Here is a 23,635-nt window from a genome sequence, read left to right as displayed (position 1 = left end):
ATCTAGCCCTTATCATGTTGTACCTGATGTGTGAAATCCATCTCTTCCTCTAGACTCTAAGCTTCTTTTAGTTGGCTGTTTTTAGTTGTTTTTCTGCAGCATTCTTCCCTGAACACAAATACCATTATCCTATTAGCATGAAATGCCATTTTTCTGCAGAATGTGTTTTGTTTCTGTGCTATAACCTCAAGCAGCCAGAATTCATCACTCTTAGTCCTGTGCTTCCAGAGCACTGGTACAAAGCTCCATAACACATACCTTCACGGTGGTTCTGGAGGGAGTTGTGGAAGGGAACAGGAGAGTGCAGCGCTTCACGGCATGGGCATCCAAGCCAGCCTGCTCCACCACTGCCTACTCATGTGACTTCAGTGAGTCACACAACCTCTCAGTGCCTCAGCTGCTTCATCTGTGAAATGGGGATAATAGTATCTATCTTAAAGGGTCATCATGAGGATTAATATATGTGAAGCACTTAAAATAGTGCCTGTTACATAGTAAGTACCCAGCAAAGGTTATCTGTGTAACCAACATCCCTTGAGGGACACTAGGAAATATAACTTGGGGGCTTTTTGAGCCCTTCATTCAAACCAAAGGGTCAGGTTTGTATCAATGTATATTTAACACACACACACACACACACACACACACACACACACACACACACACCTTCCCTTCCAGCCTTTCTCTCTGCCCCTCTCTCTGTCTCTCTTTCTTTCCCTCTCCCTCTTCTCTCTCTTAAATCCAATATGAAGAGAAACACCCCAACTGAAAAATGGGCAGAAGATTTGAACAGACATTTTACAAAAGAAAATATATGAAACAACAGTAAGCATGTGAAAGGGTGTCCAACATCATTAGTCATCAGAAAAATGCAACCTAAAACCACAATGGGGAAACATTACAATGCCTAAAGGAAGAAGAGACAGACAATACCACATGTTGACAGGCATGTGAAGCATAAATTGCTGGTGGAAATGCAGGCACAGTACAGCCACTTGGCATAACAATATGGCGGTATCTTATAACAGTGAACCGGTAAACATATATATATACTTACAATAGGAATCAGCAATTTCACACCTATGTATTTACCCAAGAGAAATGTGTGCCTATGTCTACACAAAGACATGGATGTGACTGCTCACAGCAGCATTCTTCTCAATACCCCCGAACTGGAAACAACCCAATGGAATACTAGTCAGCCATCAAAAGGAATGAAATATTAATGTATGCAACAACATGGATGGATCTCAAAAACTTAATGCTCCATGTACGTTAGAGACTGTATGCTGTCTGATTCTATTTGTATGAAATTCTAAACATGGCAAAACTAAACTGACAACAGCAGTGGCTTCCTGTGGCTGTCATCAAGGGGGACATCAGCAAGTTGGAGGAGAATACCTTTCAGGATGAGGGAACCATTCTGTCTCTGGGTTTCGGTGGTGGCTACACAATTACCAAACTTCATCAAACCAGACACTTAAAATGGGTGAATTTTGTTGAATGTAAATAATGATGTAAAAAAGAAAAAACAAACCCAGAGGCTGATTAAGTGTCTTTCAGCTGGTTGCGCCAGTGCCTTATGTGTGGTGTCTCGGGGCCTGCCAAGCTGACTTCCTTATTGGAAATAAGGTCATTCGAGGCTCATTTTCTTTCTCTTGCCTCAGAGCTGCAGATCCAGCTGACATTGACCGATTTCCAGTGGGCACCATAGTGTGTCCCAGGCGGAGGCTGACGGAAACAAGCTTGTGTTTCTGTCACTAATGATATAAGCCTTCATCGTATTCTCTGCCAGGCCATGTTGGTTGTCATTACACCCATTGAAGAAGAGAACAGAGTAATAATGAGCTGGGTGTTATCGGCTCACAAATAATTTATAATGGGCAAACTAGGACAGGAACAGAGCTTTTTTTGGCTAAGGAGGCTGCATGTCACTCTTAAAATCTAGGCCAAAAAATTATTTATAATGCATAGACAGTCACTCAGAAAGTTGAAAGGTTCCTTTCTTCTCTCCCATGTGTTTGAACATTAGGCTTTTTACCCTAGACTAGCAAAAGGCACCTTAGGGTCTTCCTTGGACACCTGCATTCAGTCTGCAACTCTGAGAACACATGTGAGGGCAGTTACTTGGTTAGGAATGAGGCCTTTGTAGAAACTCCTATCCAAGGATAGGAATGAGGGAAAAGTCAGGAAAAGGAAGAGATCCTTACATATGGGTAGTGACCACACACTTGAGAAGTGAGCTTTAAAGAATTGCCTCAGGTGTTATCAGAAAGGAGCCCAAACCAAGATATTATCAGCAAAGGATGGTTTGTAAACAGGTGTGTTGAAATAAAGGCAGGTCATGTGTCCTCAGGCAGAGGCAAGCAGAGTGGTTATGGCCATCGTGGCATCTAAGTAAAGGATATTTTCATCATGTCCCTGTGTTTACAAGGGCTGTTTGGGAAGGCAGAATCATTATTGACATTGATACCTGTAGATGTGGATACCTACCCCAAGGGAGGCCAGTTCCCCTGATGGGAACTTGCTGAATTGTCACAAGCTACCAGCACCCAGTCCTGACTTCATGCTGGCCAACAGCCTCCTGATAAGTGATCAGCCGTCCTGGGCACCTTGATGCCAGACCCCAGGGTACGTAGAGCGAGTAGACCATGTTTAACGGGCCCTGCCACTGTGGCTCCCGCTCTCTCAGGGAGCCGGCTTTGTGGAACAAGCCCACCCTGGGTGAGTTGAAGAAGGTTGTCAGCTCTCCCAGCTCTGGCTCACCTTTGACTAAGGTGACTGTTGATGAGGAGCTAGTCTCATGGGGCTGAGATCCAGCCCCTGGGTCTGTGGCATGTCATTAAAGATCAAGTCTTCTAGAGCAGTGCTGTTTCCCAGACCTCCTCAGGGTGAGGGCAGGCTTCCTGTGGCACGTGCTCCTTGTTTAGCCATCTAGGAGAGTGGCCCCTAGAGCCATGTTTTCCTCTTCCAGTTCCTGAGGTTCCTAGGCCTCCTCAGAAGTCCCCTCCTCTCAAGCCGAAGGACTCTACTTTGTTCTCTGTATAGATTGTGCAGTGTAGCATGTCATTTTTTAAATAGACTTTATTGTTTTTGGAGTAGTTGTTCACAGAAAGAGTGGAGAAAAATAGAGCAGAAGATACAGAGGTTTCCCATATATCCCCCGTCCCTACATATGGGCAGCCTCCCTGTAATCAGCATCCCCCACCAGAGTGCTACATTTGTTCCAATGGATGAACCTTACGTCGACACATCATTATCACCCAGAGTCCACAGATTACATTAGCGCTCTTGGTGTTGTACGTTCTGTGGGTTTGGACAAATGTATAATGATGAGGATCCACCATTATAATATCATACAGAGTAGTTTTGCTGCCCTAAGGTCCTCTGTGCTCCACCTATTCATCCATCCCCACCTCAACCCCTGGCAGCCACTGATCTTTTTACTGTCTCCATAGTTTTGCCTTTTCCAGAATGTCATATAGTTGGAATCATACAGTATGTAGCCTTTTCAGATTGGCTTCTTCCACTTAGTGATATTCATTTAAGGCTCCTCTATGTCATCTTTAAAAGGGTTCATCTGCTCTTAGCAGCTTGACAGCCATATGCGTTCTCTGTCACACATTGGCCCTGGGTCGAGCATGGCTTGCAGACGGTTATGCTTCGTCTCCCCAACAGGATGACGAGTTCTGGGGCAGAGGCCAGGACATATGCCCTGTGTGGCACTGGCTCCCTGCCAGACACTCAGGGAATTTGGTTTGCCCTTGGAACTCAGTGCCAAGGGCTGGGTGCTCTGGGTTGGAGGGGCTATAGTTAAAGCCTAAGGAAGGGCTATCAGAGCAAAACCCTCTGGGCTGCAGCCATGTACACAGCATGTCATTTGCTCTCTGAAGGTTAAAGCTCCATGAAGTCAGAGTGAGCAGCATCTGGCAACAGAGCTAATCTGTGTAAGATTTCGCATCTGAGTCAGAACTTACTTATTAACACTGTCTGTCTTTGTGGCCAAGAGTCTAGCAAAACATTTTTCTGTCCCCATTAGTCAACGCCAAAATGTGGCAAATGTTACTTTCCCTGAAAGGGTTCTGATCAGATGATCACAACAGAACACACTCTGATAGAAAATACTTCTATTTCATAATAAAGCCTTTATGATGTGGAATGTTCTAGTAACCTGTGTGTTCTGTGCTTACAGAGCTTCTCGAAACAAGTCTGAGAAGAAGCGTCGGGACCAGTTCAATGTTCTCATCAAAGAGCTTAGCTCCATGCTCCCTGGCAACACGCGGAAAATGGACAAAACCACCGTGCTGGAAAAGGTCATTGGATTTTTACAGAAACACAATGGTAAAGGTTACGCCTCTCTCCATTTTTATCCCATTCCTGTCCTTTCATTTGACGATGACTTCATCAAGCTGGTCTTCTGCTTGGTTCCGGCAAAGCCCGATCTCTTCAGTCACAGGCTTCCTCTTGCAAAGGCACTCCACCTTCTTTAATATCCCACCTCCAGCAGGTTTGGGAGAGGACACTTACCTCCCAAACTGCTTTACTAGCCAGAGGAGAGAACCCAGAGCCGCCTCACAGGTAGCACCCAGCCCAAGTGGAGTGGTGTTAACAGTGGGAATGTCTTGATTTAAAAATGGCTGCAGCAAGCATTTTTCATTCAGCCCTGAAGAGATGCAATGCCCAAGAATTCATTTTCCACTGGACAGGAATGTACTGGTTTCTCCAACCACCTCTGCCATGGCCCTGAACTCTTTGGCCTTCTGAGCTACACCATGAAAAAAATAGTAATTTACTTATAGTCAAATACTTTTTTAAAAAAATATAATTCATATGCCATAAAAGTCACCATTTTAAAGTTTATAATTCAGTGGTTTTAGTCTATTCAAAGGGCTGTGCAACCATTAACACTGATTTTGTCATCCCATAAAGCAGCCACTCCCCATCTCCCCTCCCTCCAAGTCCTGACAACCACTAACCTACTTTGTCTCTGTATATTCTAGGTATTTCGTACAGATGGAATCCTCCAATATGTGGTCTTTTGTTTCTGGCTTCTTTGACTTAGCATCCATAGTTTAGCAAGTGTCAGTAATTTCACTCCACTTTATGGCCAAACAATACCAATTGTATGGATATACCACATTTTGCTTATCCATTTATCAGTTGAGGGTTTTGTGTTTCCACTCTTTGGCTGTTATGAACAATACTGCTGTCTGTGGACCTACGTGTACAAATTTTTGTGTGGATATATGTTTTCAGTTGTCTTGGATATATATCTAGAATTAGAATTGTTGGGTCCAGTGGTAACTCGGGGAACTGCCAAACTGTTTTCTGCAACAATTTCATACTCTCAGCAGCAGTGTGTGAGGGTGTCAGTTTCTCCACATCCTCACCAACACGATATTGTCTGGTTGTGGGTGTGGGTGTGGGTGTGGTGTGGTGTGTTTATTATAGCCTTCCTAGTGAGTATGAAGCAATATCTCATTATGGTTTTGGTTCGCATTTCCCTAAAGATTAATGATGTTCAGCTTTTCATGAACTTATTGGCCATTTATGGATCCTTCTTTAGAGAAATGTCTATTCAAATCCTTTGTTGATTACTTATCTTTTTTTTAATGTTTTATTATTTATTTTTGAGAGAGAGGGGCAGAGTATGAGCAGGGGAGGGGCAGAGAAAGAGGGAGACACAGAATCTGAAGCAGCTCCAGGCTCTGAGCTGTCAGCACAGAGCCCAACGTGGGGCTCGAACTCATGAACTGTGAGATCATGACCTGAGCCAAAGTCAGACACTTAACCGACTGAACCACCCAGGCGCCCCTACTTACCTTTTGTAATTGGAGCATTTATCTTTTTTTGTTGGGTTGTAAGAGTTCTTCATATATTCTGGATACTAGACCCTCATCAGATGTATATAATTTGCAAACATTTTTCCCATTCCATGGGTTGCCTTTCACTTTCTTACAGATGTCCTTTTACAAAAGTTTCTAAGTTTGAAGTCTAGTTATCTTTTTGTTGTTGTTGGTTTTCTGTGCCTTAGGTATCCTAAGAAATCATTGTCTAAGGATATGAACATTTACACCACCAATGTTTTCTCCTAAGAGTTTATAGTTTTAAACCATAGATAAAGCCTCAAGTATACAAGCTACAGGGTGAGCATTTGTGTATTTGATTCATTTTGAGTTATTTTTTGTATATGGAATAAGATAGGGTGTTGAAATTCATCCTTTTGCATGTAGATATCCAGTTATCTCAGCGTTCCTTTCTTTTTTAAAAAAAAAAATTTAACACTTACAGAAAATATACAAATCATGACTGTACAATTGAATTACTTATCACACTGCTTATTAGTGAACACAACTAGGAACCCAAGTCAGTAAATACAAGCTTCCCCAAAAGATGGCCCTTCCTTCCTATCTACCTCTGCTTTCCCCAGAGGTAATCTCTGTTCTGACTTCTAATACTAGAGATTGGCTGTTGGGACCTTATTCAGATGGAATCATACATTATGAACATGATGTTTAAGAGGTTAATCTGTGTTCTTCCAGTGTTGTGACTGGTTCGTTTTCATTGGTATATGCTATTCTATTATATGAAGTTACCACTTGAATCTGTCCTTGACCTTAAGTCTTTCTCAAATAACCTTCTCTCCCTTTTACCTTTTTCCTTTAAACCATTTTACCTCTTAGCACTGACCACCCTGCCCTGCTGCTCACCTATGGATGGTACCAAAAAATTGGAGGAGTTAAGGGGGTTCAGTAGATATTAACAAGCAAAAAGAGCAGAATTCTTTTTTTCCTCAACCATGACACCAAAAATAATAAAGTCAGAAATGTCAGGTTATTGAGGAGATAATTACAGTTCTTCTGTGCTTACAGTGATGCTTCTCTTTCACTGAACATTTTCCTAGACAAGATGATTTCATGGAACAGGGCACAGCTAGGACATTAGAAAGTTTCATTATACTTGCTGTTCTTTTATTATTTCTTTAATAATTGTATATACCTATTAAAAATATGACAGTAATGATACATCCTCCTTCTTTTTTTTTTCCAAAGCTGCCCAGGGGAGTGTAAAGAGTATGTTAATTGCTTTTGCTAAAAGTCAGGGAAGAACAATCAAGCAGGATTGGAATAAAGTGTTGCAGCAGTATTCGATTGCCCCAATAATTTAATCAGAATGGTTATGTTTCCTAAATAATGATTTAGCTAAGTGAAATAGCAGGTTGGTTTGATTACTGAGATATTTTGCGCAAATTACTCAAACTAGGTCAGTGCCACTGAGAAGCAGGACAGCTGTTAAATAGGACAGCTGGGATCAAGTTCATCAGTGTGACATTTATGCTGGGCTCTGTCTGCTGCAGAATTACAGAATTGTCAAATTGGGATCTGGAAAAGATCAGTCAACAGAAATGCAGCCTCCTAACACCAGGAGCACCCATATCCATCTCACCTTTTTTATAAGACTAAAGACTGGTTTGTACAGCCCCCTTAAATGCAACCAGGATCACCTCGGGATCTTACTTATCCTTTGTGATACAATAATATTCCAAAAAAAACCCAAAAAATCCATAGTAGATTTTATGGAGGAATTCAGTGGTTGGACCAAAATTTGGATTAAATCAAAAACAAAAACAAACAATAACTTCACTTATAATCCAAATGGACATGAACTCCGCAGGCATCTGCAATAGGGTAGAGAATAACATGGTCAGCATTTACTCAGTCCTCACCATGAGCCAGGCAGGCATTGTTGTAAGGACTCTTGTATAGTTATACAAATGAGCTTCATAGCAGCTCCCCTAAGTTAGTATCATTTCACAAATGAGACAGCTGAGGCACAGAGACGTTAGGTCAGTCACCTGAGTCAGCCAGCCATGATAATGGGGAATCTATATGAGGCAGTCTGCCTCCAGAGCCCAAGTTTTTAATACTACACCATACTGTTTTTCAACAAGGCATAGTTCATGGGGCTCTTACAGATATTTGTATCATAGCTGTGCTATAGCTGTCCATTAGCACAGCCATTTAGACTACTGGTTCTCAACCTTGGCTGCCCATTAGAATCTCCTGAGGAGCTTTTAAAATACATGTAACCAGGTCTCACCTCAGAGACCAATACATCAGAACATCTAGGGTGGAACCCCAGTGGTGAGCTGGAGCTGGCTCATCCTGGCTTGCAAAAGGTGGTTATTAAATTTTCAGGAGTTTTACAAGCTAGTTGACAGCTTAGAATCAGCCACCATGGGAGTATTTACACCACAGAAATGGCAGAGGGCTTTTTTTTTTAATTTGTAGGGACGGAGAGCCTTTTACTAGCACACTACTGGGTAAGGCACAAGCATGTGTATTTTTAAAGCTCCTCAGGTGATTCCAGTGTGCAGCCAGAGTTAAGAACCGTGGATTTAGACATGCTTTCTGCTTTCATGATAAAGCAAGACCACATGATAAGTAAGAAAAGATGATTAGGTCCAGGTAGTCGTTATAATTACTTATAATGACTCTTTCCTCAATAATCTTTCAAGCATCCCCATTTTCTCAGCTTGGGAGATAAATCTTGATCCATATGTATTCTCTTTGAAGTAATCCAGATCAAACTGAGAACCTGACCATGTTTCTTTGTAGATAAATTTTGTATCATCAGTATCTGTTTTAAGAGATAAATCCCTAAATTATGTAAATAGCAGTGTATCGCACGGCCTTATCCATGCCCATCTAAATGTTGCTTCTACAGGGCCAGACTGACCTGCATGCTTTCCTTTTCTTGTGTGAATCTCAAGCTGATTTAATGGGATTTTCTTCCAACATCAAATCCTGTTCCTCATTCATGCCCCTTCAATTTGTCTGCCTTAGTGGAGAAGGAATGAGGTTGTGTGAAGAAGCTGCAGAAAAAAGAGAAACATCTTTGTTGGACAGGGTAATGTTAACCCAGCTTAGTAGAGTTTTTACCCCATTTCCAGGACTTTGCTTTGACTACATATATCTCAAAGACATACTTCTCCTATTTCATGAATAACAGGAACAATTAGAAGGCGAGCACTCTAGGGCACAACTACAACTTATACTATAGTAGAATTTTGGGGTTTAAATATTCATTGCAATGTTTTCCTGAAAACAAAATGCTCCCAGGTGGTTTTGTTTCCCTTGCTATTTAGAAATTACTTTGACCACACCTCTTTGCTAACCCTGCCTGTCACCTATAGCTTCTAATATTGGAACCTCAAATGCCAATGGAGACATGATTATAACACTGAACTTTATTTCCCAGTTTAACATTTTTCTATTTGCCTTGAGACATTTTATCTAACATAGACACTCACATCCACCCACACACACACACACACACACACACACACACACACACACGCATTTTTTTTTAATTTTTTTTTTCAACGTTTTTATTTATTTTTGGGACAGAGAGAGACAGAGCATGAACGGGGGAAGGGCAGAGAGAGAGGGAGACACAGAATCGGAAACAGGCTCCAGGCTCTGAGCCATCAGCCCAGAGCCTGACGCGGGGCTCGAACTCACGGACCGCGAGATCGTGACCTGGCTGAAGTCGGACGCTTAACCGACTGCGCCACCCAGGCGCCCCAACACACACGCATTTTTAATATGCTGTGAATTGATGGGGCACCTGAATGGCTCGGTTGGTTAAGCATCCGACTTCGGCTCAGAGCATGATCTCATGGTTCGTGGGTTCGAGCCCTGCGTCAGGCTCTGTGCTGACAGCTCAGAGCCTGGATCAGATTCTGTGTCTCCCTCTCTCTCTGCCCTCCCCCCACTCATTCTCTCTCTGTCTCAGTCTCTGTCTCTCTCTCAAAAGAAAACATTTAAAAAAGTTAATATGCTGTGAATTGAGCCTTAACTTCTAAGGATTACAATCAAATTGTTGAAATACAAAGTGAATAAAATGGCTGCTCTCAGTATTCTTATGCTGGTGTTTGGAAAGTATCTAAGCCATACTGAGTGATCTAAAAGTTACTTACAGAAAAGAAATGGGTCTTTCATTTTCCTTTATTGCTAAGTTGAATGAACCATTGTCTAAATCAGCTTTGGACTCCTGGAAAGACTCTTCTCCTGGACAGTTAATCTACAACTTGATCCTAATGGTCAAAAGAACTTTACAGATGAGTTTATGTGTTAGGGAAAGGGGGAGACCTTTATGGCATTTATTTATTAACATGGCCTTGGTAGATTTCTTTCCTAAGTGGTCAAACTGTGGCAACCATTTGAGGAAATGAGAGTTTCACCCTCTCTTCCTTGCCTCGGCTGGCACCCCGGAATGAACACTGGCCCAGAATTGCGTGTAGCACACTGCCTCTGCTTCCCAGGATGCATTTCACCTTGTGCAGCCTCTGGCCACAGTGGCAGAAATAGCTTGTTCATTTAGAATCTTGGAAGAGGAAACCATCTTGGGAGCACTAAGAAAATAATCCCTAAAGAAACCTCGTACTACATAAAGTGGAGCAAAATGCTGGTTAAGATGGAGGATAAACTGCAGGAAAAACAAATATATCTGATATGGCATTTGATCTCTCTGTAATAATATTATTAGGAACATTTTAGCAATAAAAAATACACCTTCAAAAATGCAAGAGAACTAGGGTACATAAGGAGTTTTGTGTATTCCAATGACTACTAAATTTACAAATGTGAATAACATCTTCAGTACAAGATAGTCACCATAACAAGAAAATTATAGATAAATCTAGAAAAAGTTTGACAAGAATAAATTCTGGCTGTAAAAGCCACTAAGTAACATATATTTGTCTAACATGTTGTACTTCAGTATCTGGAAATGCTGAAAACTACACTACATCCTGCATAGACACAGTAGGTCATTTACTACAAGTCTAAGATGTTTCTGGAATTTTGAAAACCCCAGATCTCTAAAGTGTTTTGCTTTGCCTTGACCATAAAGAGGCAGCTGAGGAACTCGTCCTACCATCCCAGTCGATGTTTCCATTACCTTCATAGGTGACAACTACCTAACCCCCAACTGCTGATGGTGGGCTTTGTCCTGTAGAAATTCAAGGGCTTTGTGCTGCTTGCTACTGGCAGGCACTCCAGCCATGCAGAGAGTAGAGCGCTCTTCTCCTGAACCTCATTAAAAGGGTGTGAAAACATCCAGAGACCTTTTTAAGTCTATTACATGCAAAGTCCCTAGTCCTTAGAAATCAGGGTAACATATTTCTTTATACTGGCTTCTTTACATGACACAGAAGTTTACACAAAAATCACACAGAAATAAGCATGCTTTGTTTGTTAATTCTAATTCCAAGGTGACTTTTAACATAAAAGTTTATGTTTTTTTTTTTTTAGAAGTCTCAGCGCAAACGGAAATCTGTGATATTCAGCAAGACTGGAAGCCTTCATTCCTCAGTAATGAAGAATTCACCCAGCTGATGTTGGAGGTGAAATGCACTTTCAAATTAGCTTCATTGGTTGCAAATCAGAATGTAGCTGCTTGTTCCAGATAAGACCCTGTGCCCAAAGTGAACAACTATTCTTGACTCTGGAAAGAGGTCTTGAAACAGATACCCCTTGGAGCTCTGCATGCTATTGCTTATATTTTGGCTACTGAGTTTGGCAGTAGAAGCAAGAATTCCCAAACTGAATGTGAGTGTGTGCTGGGGCATCCGTGACTGCAAGGAGAACCCCACTCTTGGGCTCCCAGTCAGAGGGACACCCAATCTTGGAGCTGGGAAGGGCAAGGATGCAGGTAGGTAGACAGAGGGGAAGGGGGAAGAAGAATTACGTCTCTGCACTGACTTTTGGCTCAGAGAGCCTCCTCCTTAGAATGCAGCGATTATGTTTCCCTTAGTAGAACACGTTTTGAAAACAAAATTCTTTTCAAGTTAGGCTTTGAACTTGAGTTCTGTTACGTCAACATGGCATGTGGGTGTCAACTGTAAGTGACCCTGTGCCTCCCTGCCCTTTCTGGGCTGAGAAAGATGCTCATGTGTCTTCCTCCAGAAAGTTAGGTGCCCATGCCCATCTCCAGGGTTGTATTTGTGGAAATCTGGCTGATCCGGGCCAGTGGGCTTCTTCAATGTCCTGTGTTTACATTTGGGTGAAACTGCACAGATGAGGATGAGTCGCTACGGAAACGTGTGGCTGGGTGTTCTGACTTCCAAACTGGGGATTAGTCTGGGAGCGCATGGACGTAATAGTGGAGGGAGAGAAGGCTCCAGACCTGGCACGTCTGGGCCCTTGACTTAGAAGAGGCAACAGGGACAAATGAGTTCGGCGAAAGGAAGTTAGGCACTGGCTGCATGTCCGTGGTTCCTGGCAGGGTTTTTGGAGAGTGGCTTCTTTCTGTATCTCCTCTTAGGTGCCTGTACAAGACTGATGTAAACTTTAATTTACATAGATTAACTATGCAGAAAACAGAAAGTACTGGAGTAAGAAAGTGCCAGAACGAAGATGTCCAAATATTATGAAATATAAGCGCATTAATGAACATTTGCATAAAATGAAAGATACTTAAATCTGCATGTGAACTATATTTAAAGAAAATACAGAACTTTCTCCAGAAGCAATGCATTTTAAGTATGTTAAATTTAGACCAGCTTGCGAAATATAATGTTGAATTAATGTATCATTATGCTACTTTACATAAACCATTTTATCTTTTAATTCTTAGGGAACAGTAGTTAAAACGCATAACCCTATAGCACCCAGCCTCTTTTTCAGAATGTGTAGCACAGCCTTCTTTCTTTCCCACTGAGTTTCAAGAAATCAAAAGTGTTTGAGGAAACAAGACTTTTATAAAGTTAAAAATGGATACATATTTGGGCTGAAAGGCAGGACTGAGATTCAGTAGACTGGAATTTCTAGAAAAAGATTTTTAGATTTGTATGTATATTCTTTAAAGATTTTTAAAAATTTTGTTTTGAGAGAGAAAGAGAGAGAGAGCACACGAGCAGGGGAGGGGCAGAGAGAGAAGAGGGGGGCAGAGGATCCTAAGCAGGCTCTGTGCTGACAGCAGAGAGCTCGATGTGGGGCTCAAACCCACCAACTGTGAGATCATGACCTGCACTGAAGTCAGATGCTTAAACGACTGAGCCACCCGGGCGCCCCTGTATGTATATTCTTTATGCACTTTCCCCTGCTCCCAGTATAGACTTCTTGAAGTGGATCTAAAGGAATCATGCTAGGTGAGTGAATTAAGCCTGAAATTAAGACTGTACAACAAGCAGGTCTTCTGGACACATTGCAGCTTTGCGGAGTCTGGGAAACCCACCAACTAGTACTTCCGATTGATCTTTGTTTTAGACTTTTATTCCAACCTGTTGCTCCTCAGTGGACACAGACCTGGTGATGAGTAACTGTACCTCCAGTATATTCTCCCAGATGGCCTGGGCCCTGGAGTGGCCCCCACAGGATGATGTTGTCACCATTTGCCACTAGGCAATTTCTAACTAGTTTGTGTCTCTTTCTAGCTGCACAGCCCTCTCCTTTTCCAGAGCCGTTTCAGGGAATGTGACGGATTCAGATGCCATGTCTTGATGACCATGAGGTTCCTCTCTGTTTCTGCCCCTCCCCCACTTGCACTCTGAATGAAAGAAAGAAAGAAAGAAAGAAAGAAAGAAAGAAAGAAAGAAAAGAAAAGAAAGAAAAGGAGGAAGGGAAGGAAAGAAGGGAAAGCTCTTGTTGATTGGCAATTAAGGAATTTGTAGTACTTCTTCTGAATTTTATTCAGAAAAGCTATAGTGATCTTTTCTCACAGCCCAGAGGTTGTCCCAGGGAACACAAGAAGCATCAGACCCAGGAATTGACATAAAGGGGTGTTTTCATGTCTTTCTGACATGTGGCAGGTATAAAATTTGGGCCATTATGGCGTTTTGGGTGTCCCCGAAGCTGTTATCACAGTCAACTTTACTTTGAGAGGGACGCATGACTTCCCAGTCACAGTGTTGAGTCACTCAGATGGTACTGAGGGGACCTTCTAAAACCACAGCAAGCGTTTTCCAAGCAGTGACTCAGCGCACGTCTTGCGCATTGGATGGGAAACGCCAATAAGCTGATGAAAGTTATCTTCCATCTATAAATACCTTCAGCTCTTTAACACCCACATGCTTTACAAATCCAAGAGGGGCTTGGGCTCACTGTGCAAGAAGATCATTTGTACTGTTTCTATTTTCCCAGTACTCTGCCCCACTTTTTCCTAAAAGGTCCAGCTGACATCCTCAACAGTGGCCCCACCTTGTAAAATTCACCCCCAGGAGGGCTGAAAATATGACTGAAAAAAAAAAAAACAATTAGGAAAAGAAACAAAAGGTACCAGGATGTACCTCTGTGTTCACCATGACCCATAAATTTTATTGGGGTTTTTTAATCTCGGCCCTATGGACATCTCAGACCTCATCATTCTTTGTTGGGGGGGGGGCATCCTGTGCATCGTCAGATGTTTCAAAGCATCCTCAGCCTCTACCCACTAGATGCCAGCAGCACCCACCCCAGTAGTGATGTCTGCTGACACTGCTAGATGTCCCTAATGGGGGCAGGGGGGAGGGGTCGCTTTGCCCCTCATGGAAAAACACTGATGTAATCCAAAAGGATGAGGTCCTTAAGAAACATGCTTTAATATAGTTTTCAGTCTTATATCCTGCCATATGTAAGTATAAAATAACACATGACCCTAGTGTGCATTTTCCTGGTGAAGAGAACTCCCTCCCATTTTGGCAGTGCCTCTTGTGTGCAGTTAGCGGACTGTTTCTGATTCCTGCTGCAGTGCACTTAGCTGCACCCACCTAACATACAGTGCAAGCCCTTTTGGCAGTGCACACCTCCAGTAACACCCGGGAGGATCTAGCTGAATGCATACAAAACGTTTCCAAAACTTTCTAAGCACATATTTCAGTGTGGCTTTTTTCCCCCTTTAAAGCAGAAAAATCCTCACATTCAGAGATGTTACTTCAAAGATACTGTCAATAAAGCAACAGTGATAGGTTTACAGTAACTATCCACCTGAGCCTTTTACTCCCTCAGAGATTTGTTTTCTGGTGAGATGGGCTTTGTTTTCATCTTTTCCATCTATTCTGGGCACCTATATAGCCCGTAGCCAAGAGGACCCCATTCAGAATTACATAGTCTGAATTTTAGAAATCACCTTGCAGATCTTATGAAAGCATCATGAGAATCCAGTGAAGAATCTAAAAACAAAACCACAAAGGGGTCTGTAAGAAAATGTTGACGGCTGGGGTGCCTGGGTGGCTCAGGTGGTTGAGCCTCCAGTGTCGGCTCAGGTTATGATCTTACAGTTTGTGAGTTCAAGCCCTGCTTCGGGCTCACTGCTGTCAGCTCAGAGTCTGCTTTGGATCCTCTGTCCCCCTCTCTCTGCCCCTCCGCCACTTGCGCTTTCTCTGAAAGAAAGAAAGAAAGAAAGAAAGAAAGAAAGAAAGAAAGAAAGAAAGAAAGAAAGAAAGAAAGAAAAAAAGAAAAACATTGGCAGCCTCCACCCCTTCTTTCCTATCAGAAGCATCTACAGCAGCATGCCTCACATACAGTAGACACTCAGTAAGTAATGTGAATGTTCTTTACAAACAGTTCCTCCAGGAGGTATTCCTCCTATGGCAATGAATGAAGGCAGAGGTTGACCCTGACTGACAGTTGTTAATGCATCTGTTAGGTCCAGTATCTTCCGGTAAATGTTTCCTGCTGAACTCAAAGCCATATTGAGGGTAGAGGGATGGGAACCATACAATATCACTGACATATTTTAATGGTAATTGAGGTGTTTCTGATTTAGCCCAACGGGATGCTTATCATTAAACACTACTTAGGTAGTTTCCATGGCTAAATTTTGTCTCATGATATCAACAGGTAGGATTCCAGGGAGTCCTTTACTGCTTTGGCAAGCACTTTGCCTAGGCTAGACGAATCCGCGTACAAAATCCTCCTGTGCGAGGCTGAAAAGTGCGGCGAGGTTATTTGTGGAAATATTCTAAGAGTTACACCACAAAGTCAGTGTCGTGACAGGGGGTCCTTTGCTTCAGTGACATCCTCCTCCATAAAAGCACGGCTAAGGAGCCTTCCACTGTTGCATTTTCCGCAGGCGTTAGACGGCTTCATCATCGCAGTGACCACAGATGGCAGCATCCTCTATGTTTCAGACAGTATCACGCCTCTCCTGGGGCATTTACCGGTAAGTGTCTGCTCTGCTGACCTTTGCCAGTACACATTATCATCTTACCTTGAGAACCATTCAGATCTCAGATCAGGGGTGACGTAGGTATGAGGGGGTCTGTGCGTAAGAAAAGCTAATGGTGTTCTCAGCAAGAACTTCCCTTCTAGAGGAAGGGCAGACGCAGGCATGTGCCATTCTGGAACAAGCGAGGCACCAAGATCTTGGCAAACCCCGACCTGTCAGGGGGACATGGGAGCAGGTCCTTACCCTCTGTGGCCCAGAAACCATGCAGCAGCTGAACCGATGAGAGAGTCCCAGCACAGTTAGCAGATCTTAGAGCCTGTACCGAGGCTGATGGGTGTCCCTCCAAGGGAAAAGCCGACTTCCTGGGTCAAAGCAGAGCTGGTGGAGGAATGTACAACAGATGGATGGTGATGGGGCGTGGTTTGGGGATCACTGAGGACATGTCTGAGATCACAAGTGGGTGGTGACACTTAATGGTAGTAAGGGATCTGTGATGGGGGGATGGAGGGTGGGGGGAGAGTTGAACTATTCTGAGAGGATGTAGTTGGACCAGGGAGGCCTTGGGGAATGAGAAGAGTGTGGGCAGCAGGACAAGCCCTGCTGTCCAGGGGAGCCAGGTGGAGGCTCAGAGTGAGGGTGGGTGCTGCTTGACAAAAACCATCCTAGATGCTCTTCCCTCCCCTTCTTCCTCCTTCTTTTGCTACCTTCTTGCCTCTTTGCCTCTCCTCCTTTCTCCCTCTCCTCCTCCTCTCTACATAAGTCCTCCTGGCACCCTGCTAACCCCCACTCACCAAGCAGCACCTAGCCTGTGGAGGGTCCACCTTTGGGGATCTCTCAGAGGCGTTTGGCCAGCCTTCCACTTCCTGCCACACCATTATTTATTCCTACAGAGTGTGATCTTGAATGACAGCTCTACCAGGAGCATCCCAAATGAGATAAAAACCTCTCTTCTCTCTCCTCCCAACAAGCCCTGCCAGACCACCTAACCCCATCACTTCCCACTCCCCGCACATGGGTGGGTGGGTGGCCAGCAGATGTGATAAGGAGGGTAACTGCTTCCCCTAGTTCCTGTACAAAGGAAATCCTGGGCTAGGAAGACACTGGAGGACCATGGCCGCCTCTCCTTAGCTGCACCTGACAGAGAGCAGCGTGGCCTTGCTCTGTGAGCAGCTCTGCTTCCTTGGGGTGATGAGCCCAGCTTTGCTACTGGCCCAGGATTCCACGCTGTCCTGGGTTACACTTGTCCTCGGAAGCCACTCCCCATTGCATCATTTCTGCAAATGACACTGTGTGGAGATCAAAGCCACTGTCCACATTTTTCCTTTGCTTGGTCATTGTGTGACGTAGCCCAGAAAAGCAGTTTTTACCTTGCTAGGCAGATGCCTTTGAATTACCCCATAATCTGTCTAACCTTTGTGTTTTGGCCCACTCCCTGCACCATCTCCAAGTGAATTAGGTGGGGGGGGGGGGGGTGGAGCTATCTCCTCTTGACAGCTGTCAGAGAGGCTGGTTCTCATTTAGTCCCATGGAGACAAAAGCACAGTTTCATCCTGGTTTTATCTGAGGCTAGAATAGTGATGAGGCCGATACGAGGAACACAGAAGTGATCCCACCAAATCAGCCCAGCTTCTTTGGGCTGACCTGAGGTGGCTGAGGAAAAAGAAGTGGTGGGGTGCTTCTTCGGAGGAGTCTGTGTTTTGTCTGGAAGGGATGGACTGGGGTCATGACAGGCACCGATTGAAAGCAATGACATGGAGCCTCCTTAATGACCCAGGAATGAGATGCAGGAGCCCAAAGATGTTTGGGCAAATAGGATTTGCTCTGTTCTGCTTTATGCTTTAGTAATTATCTGATGACCCAGTTGCTATACGTGACAGAGGGGAGTCAGAAAGTAAGTCTGGAATTCTGATTTGAAATTACGGAGCATTTTAGGACCACCTATGTGAATGATTCTGTAACTCTGGAAGGATCAGAAATGACCCTGTCTCTGGCTTATCAATGCTAGAGACTCATATGAATCATGAGCATCTGTCAATACACAGACCACACCCAGACACACATAGAGTCAGCCCTTAAAATCTCGCCAGGGGAGGTGAGCTCAGGATGGGCAATCCCCAAACTTAACTTCTATTTAACTTACATTATCCAGTTTTTATCCAGAGCATCACCTTCTTCTTTTTTTTTTTTGCTTGCATCTTTGTTCTCGTGGGGGGACAAGGGAGATTAAGGATGGATGCTTCCCAGATGCCAATCAGTCACCGGCTGGTTCAGCAGAGGAGCCCATCCAAGAATACCTCTATCCCCTCTATTTTACAAAGAAGGAAACCCAAGGTGGCCCGGCCAGTGAGGTGTAGAGCAGGGCCTAACCCAGACATGACTGCCTGCAGAGCCCAAGCTCATCACTACTCGGCTCCGGTGTTATTCCTGATGCCAAGGGTTGGAGTTGTCATTTGGGAATTCTGCTTTTGGTTTAATTCACTTTGAGCCTGACTTAGTTACTACTCAGCATGAGCCGAGGACTTGTCCACAGACAATGCAGCCTTTCGAAAGGCCCACATGAGATTATTTTCCCTTAAGGGTTTGCAGTTTTGTTGAGAGATTTCACCTGTAAAACCATTAGGGACTAATCGGAAAATAGCCAACAAGTATTGAGCACTTACTATGTGCCAGGCACCACTAACAGTGCCTCCCGTGAGTGAATATGTGTAAAGCACTTAGTACCTGGCACAGAGCTAGAGCTATATCACATTCACTCTCCTTACCCTTATAATTCTTACAATGACTCTGTGAGATAGGTACTTAACCCAGTTCAAAGATGAGGAAGCTAAGGCACCGAGAGGTTCAGGTTCTATAGCCAGTAAGTGGTGGGGCTGGAATTTGAACTCAGGCATTTTGACTCTAGGATTGGTTGCTTAACCACTACTCAGAATTCTATATAAGACAGAGTAAAGTTCGGTGTACTCTCAGGGTAGGGAGACTGGTTAAGAAGAGAGGATGGGGAACTGAAAGGTAGTGGTCAGTCTTCGTGGGAGAGGTGGCCATTGAGGGAGGGCACGTCCAACAGAGACACAGTGTGGGCAGGGAGCAGGAGGCTGTGGGCCCCGGCAGCAGGGCCCCATCGGTATCACAGGCTGGCACACCAGGGGTTAGGTCCCACTATCGCTTGCGTGGCCTGGGATTGGAGGCCCATCCATGATTGGGAAGGTTGGGGGACAAAAAGCAGCAAGAATTCCTTTCTATGTTGAGACTGTCAGGTTTATAGTCTCTCTGTCCCCTTCCTACTACCAGAAACTCAGACATGGCAAAAGCTCCCGTGATAGATTTCTGTATAGCAATCTTCTGCTGAAACATGCTAGAACTTTCTCTCCCAACTTGATAGAGAAAAAAAGAAGAAAATAGCTCAAAGAAGAAAATGATGTTAAGACAAAGTCAAAACTTTCCTGTGGTGGCGACACCAGTACATTTCAGTATCTAGAATTAACGAACACAGGTGGTCAAAGAAGAAACATGGGCATGGCGGATGAGTGTGCAGATGGAAGACCAAGGGCTAGAGGGAGCTTCTGAAATGAAAACTTTCCAGGAAAGATCTAAGGGACTCTAAGTCACATGCCTCTGACAGACTTGGGAAAGAATCATATGGCTGAGGCAGAACCAAATGAGAGACTCAAAGTAGGCATAATCTGTGTTTCCTGTTTGGACTTTTGTTTGAGTTTCTAAAAAATCTTCCCAGGTTGTTGTTTTGATTTGTTAATGATTGCAATGTTTGCTGAATGAGGGGGATCATGCTAGGCCCATAAAGCAGAAGTCCTGTCTCCAGCCCTGAGCACAGACCCCATGTAGCTAAGTGTTCACTGGGTGATGGGCTGAGGTCTTAAATGGGGCTGCTACCTCAGGAGCAATTGCAAACAGCTCTGGGAAGTGCCTCAGAAGTGAGAAACATGGGCGTGGACAACACCACTTCCCCAGTGGGAGATAATCTAGGGCATGAGTGATTATAAAGTTGGAGAAATCTACAGACCAAAAATTACTTCTGTGGAATGCTGGTTCTCCTAAGCTCCAGCAAGCAGTGCAAGATCAAAGTGGAATAAGGGAACAAATTCCCGTGGTGAGGGTCACAGCAGGAGAGGAGGTCACGAATAGGAAAGACAGAGCTCTGGGCTGTGTTACCACACAATGTAGCAGCAAGTCCATGAAACACCTTCCAGGAAACATCGCTCTGCCCTCCCTTCCCCCTCCACCTGCCCTCACCTGCTGGAAGAACCTACCTGATCCCAGGTGGCTCTTGGTGGGGGCCAAGCTGGGGGTCCCTCTGTCTAGGAGGGGTGTGGCAGGTGTGGCTACATGCAGCTCAGCGTTGGTCACAGGTTGAAAGAGTCCAGGTCACCAGTTAGATTGTTTTTATATTGTTTTTATTTTAATGTGCCTTTTGATTTTTATAAAGCATACATGCAAAAGTATGTATAAAACATACATTCAGTTTTTAAATTGATGATAAAGTGAGCAGGAACATACAGGTAGCTGTCACTGAGGTGAAGAAACAGAATATAGCCAGGACCGTGGAAGCTCCTGTCTGTTCTTTTCCCATCATACCCCCACCTTCCAGCCAGAGGTGACCATCTTCCTGGCTTTTGAGATCATTGCTTTCTTGTTTTTCTTTGCAGTTCTACCAACTTGTGATCTGTCACTGAACACTGTAATTCAGTACTACCTTTTCTTTAACTTCATGTAGAATAGAGCCATAGGAAATGTACTCCTTTTGCTCAACATGGTTTATAAGATCCATCCATCCCACACCGTTAGTAGTGGCTGTCATGGGTTTATTTTCACTGCTGCCCAGTATTCCACTGGAGGAATGGGCTAAAATTTCTGCATCTGTTACAGCTTGGAAGTCTTAGAAAGGGCTTTTTGTGAACACACTGCGTGTGTTTCCTGATGGACATCTGCAAGCATCCTATAGGGACTATGTGTAGAATTGCTGGATTATAGAGTATGTACACCCTCACCGCTACTAGGTTACACCAGGTTGCTAACAGTGGTTGCACCCATCAACCCTCCACCCGCAGAGTTGAGTTCCAAGTGCTCCGTGCCACAGAACTTGGATTGTCGTGCTTCCTACTGTTCACCAACCTAATGCATGAGGGCATCTCATGGAGTTTTGATTTGTGTCTCTCCCCCATTGCTAATGAGATGGAGCATCTTTGCATATGTTTGTTAGCCATTTGGATTCCTCTTTTGTGAACACGGTGCTTGTTCAGGTATTTTGCCATTTTCCTACTGGATTGTCTAGTTTGTTTCTTGTAATGATTTGTAAGCATTCTTTCCATGTTCTCAATACTCGTCCTGTGTCAGGGGTCATTTGAATTGCCTCCTACTCACTCTGCCTTAGGGATACAGGTTCGGTGGAACACACAACACCCAATACTGGACACGTGAGCTCAATAGCTGTTTAAGTCACATATGCTTACAACCTGGAGGGCGAGGACGCACGGCCACACGGGGCTGCGCTCTGGAACAGTGAGCCAGCAGGGGCTGTGAGAAGCAGGCTTCATAGTAACAAGGGGGTGAGGTACTCCCCGATCCCCACAGGAGTGAGACTGGCTTGTTTGAATAATTCCACAGGCTGGCAGGGAACTAAACCCTCTAGTCAGGGATGAGCAGGAACTGTGCCTGTCCCCCTTGATAAGGAGCACTGTCTAGCTAGGGGACCTTATCCATGGAGCCAGAGTGTGAAGGAGAACATTCAGTTGTGCAAAATCGAGGCCCTCCTGATTTTGCCAGGTGACAAGGCGGCAGTTAACACTGAACCTTAATTTTAGGACTTAACACCATCGTGTGTGTGTTGCAAACATATTCTCTCATTTTGTGGCTTACCTTTCCCTCTCTCAGTTCTTTTCATGAATAGAGATTCTTCATAATTGGTACCTTTTATACCCTAATTAATTCTTCACTACTCTAAGGTCAAAGCCACTTGCAGTGCTGTCTTCTGAAAGCATTACTGTTTGGCCATCAGTTTGATTCCGAATCTAAATTGCATCAAAGCATATCGACTATGCTTCCAGCTTCCTGGCCCCTTAGGGAGATCAAGGGCCTGACTGCTTCCCTGAGCTCATTCCTGCCTCTTCGCAGTATGAAGCTTCTCCAGGACTTCCCACAATTGCCCTTTGCAATTGTGGCCAACACATCTCCAGCCAGAACTGCCAGGGCCTGTTTGGGACATTGCTGGACAGCGTGTCCACCCAGCTCATTTCCAACTCAGCTGGCCACCCTCTGTGTGCTCCCTGTGCAGGCTCTCACCTAACTTTGCTGGGTAGGACTAATCTGGTGCTGCTGGTTTGTAGGGAGAGAGGAAAATGCCTCACTGCCTCCCGAAGCGCTTCCAGATCATCCCCAGGCCCCCGTGGGGCCCCAAGAAGAAACACGGGAGATATGCAATTTGGAATTTAGGAATAGGCATTCGTATTGAAAGTATTCTTGGTAAAGATTCTTGATAAAGCAGCCAAGGACATCCCAGTAAGTTGAGAATGAGAACCTTCCACCTCCAACAGGTAAATGATGTTCTAGACACTGTGATTCAGCTATGAAGATAGCTGCAGATGGCAAATGCCCTCCCTTGTCTCTGTAATTGCTGTCATTTTAATAAGCAGAGCTCAGCTCATTCAAGGGACAATTCAATTGCATATATAATTTACTCTCCGGTAAGCGTTAGGGTTTAAATTTTCAAATTATCATTGTTTGTGTTGGTTGTCACGTTGAAATGGCATAATAGTAATATAACAGTGAAGAGAGAAAGAGCTTGCTCTGTGCCAAGCACAGCTCTGAGCCCTTTTCGTGCGTGTATTGACTCATAATCCTCACAGCCTCCCCCCTCCCACCAATCTCCATCCAGGGTTCACCTTTATTCTTTGCAGAACTTATAGCCTGAGGTGCCCCCACAGCCCTGTGACCTGCCAACTGCCTTCCACAGGAGCAACAAGGTCAGGTAGCCCTGTAACCCTGCTCTCTGTCATACATCAGGGGAAGGGGTTTCCACCTGGCTCTCCAAGAAAAGGCCATGGAGTGCCTTCGTCATCATTTTCTTGTATCTGAAATGTCTTTAAGAAGAAAGAATACTGTTGTCTTTGAGCATTAGTCAGCATCTAAAAAACTGAAGGGAATGCGCTTGCAATAAAATCAAGAACATCAGAAGGAACTTGGAGAAAGCCTGGATGAGAAAATGATAGCACAGGCTAGTGAAGGGTTTGTAGAGTCTTTGCCAATAGAGATCAAGCCAAGCCAGGATGCAATGGAGCTGGGAGTCCCTTCCTTTCCTCCTCCTGTCCTTCATCAGCCACCAAGTTGGTATCTCCCTTCCTCACAGCCTCTAGAATGCTGGCTGCAAGAGGGAAGGGGCTTGCCTGCTTCGTTGTGTTTCTTCCCAGCGCCAAAGGCAGTGGCTGGCAGGCACACAGTAGCCCTCAGTGTTGGGTGGATTATGCTGTTGAAT

The 23,635-nt window shown here is 44.3% G+C and overlaps 1 protein-coding gene across 10 annotated transcripts in view; it reads left to right on the top strand.

Moving 5' to 3' along the window:
• Positions 1-23,635, top strand: part of NPAS2 (neuronal PAS domain protein 2) — a 158,969-nt gene that overhangs the window by 90,265 nt on the left and 45,069 nt on the right. For 8 of the 10 annotated variants that reach the window (XM_023251580.2, XM_023251579.2, XM_023251581.2 and 5 more), the window contains exons 3-5: positions 4,193-4,341; positions 11,319-11,410; positions 16,057-16,146. In XM_023251580.2, coding sequence (XP_023107348.2) covers positions 4,193-4,341; positions 11,319-11,410; positions 16,057-16,146 — 331 coding nt within the window. Of the gene's footprint in view, positions 1-4,192; positions 4,342-11,318; positions 11,411-11,453; positions 11,719-16,056; positions 16,147-23,635 lie in introns of those variants that run through there. The other 2 variants (XM_045054062.1, XM_045054063.1) reach the window with 2 other exon arrangements.

Source organism: Felis catus, chromosome A3 (genome assembly GCF_018350175.1).
Source record: "Felis catus isolate Fca126 chromosome A3, F.catus_Fca126_mat1.0, whole genome shotgun sequence".
Taxonomy (NCBI): Eukaryota; Metazoa; Chordata; class Mammalia; order Carnivora; family Felidae; genus Felis; species Felis catus.
The sequence above is the reverse complement of the archived record's forward strand: the minus strand, read 5'-3'. Positions and strand labels throughout refer to the sequence as shown.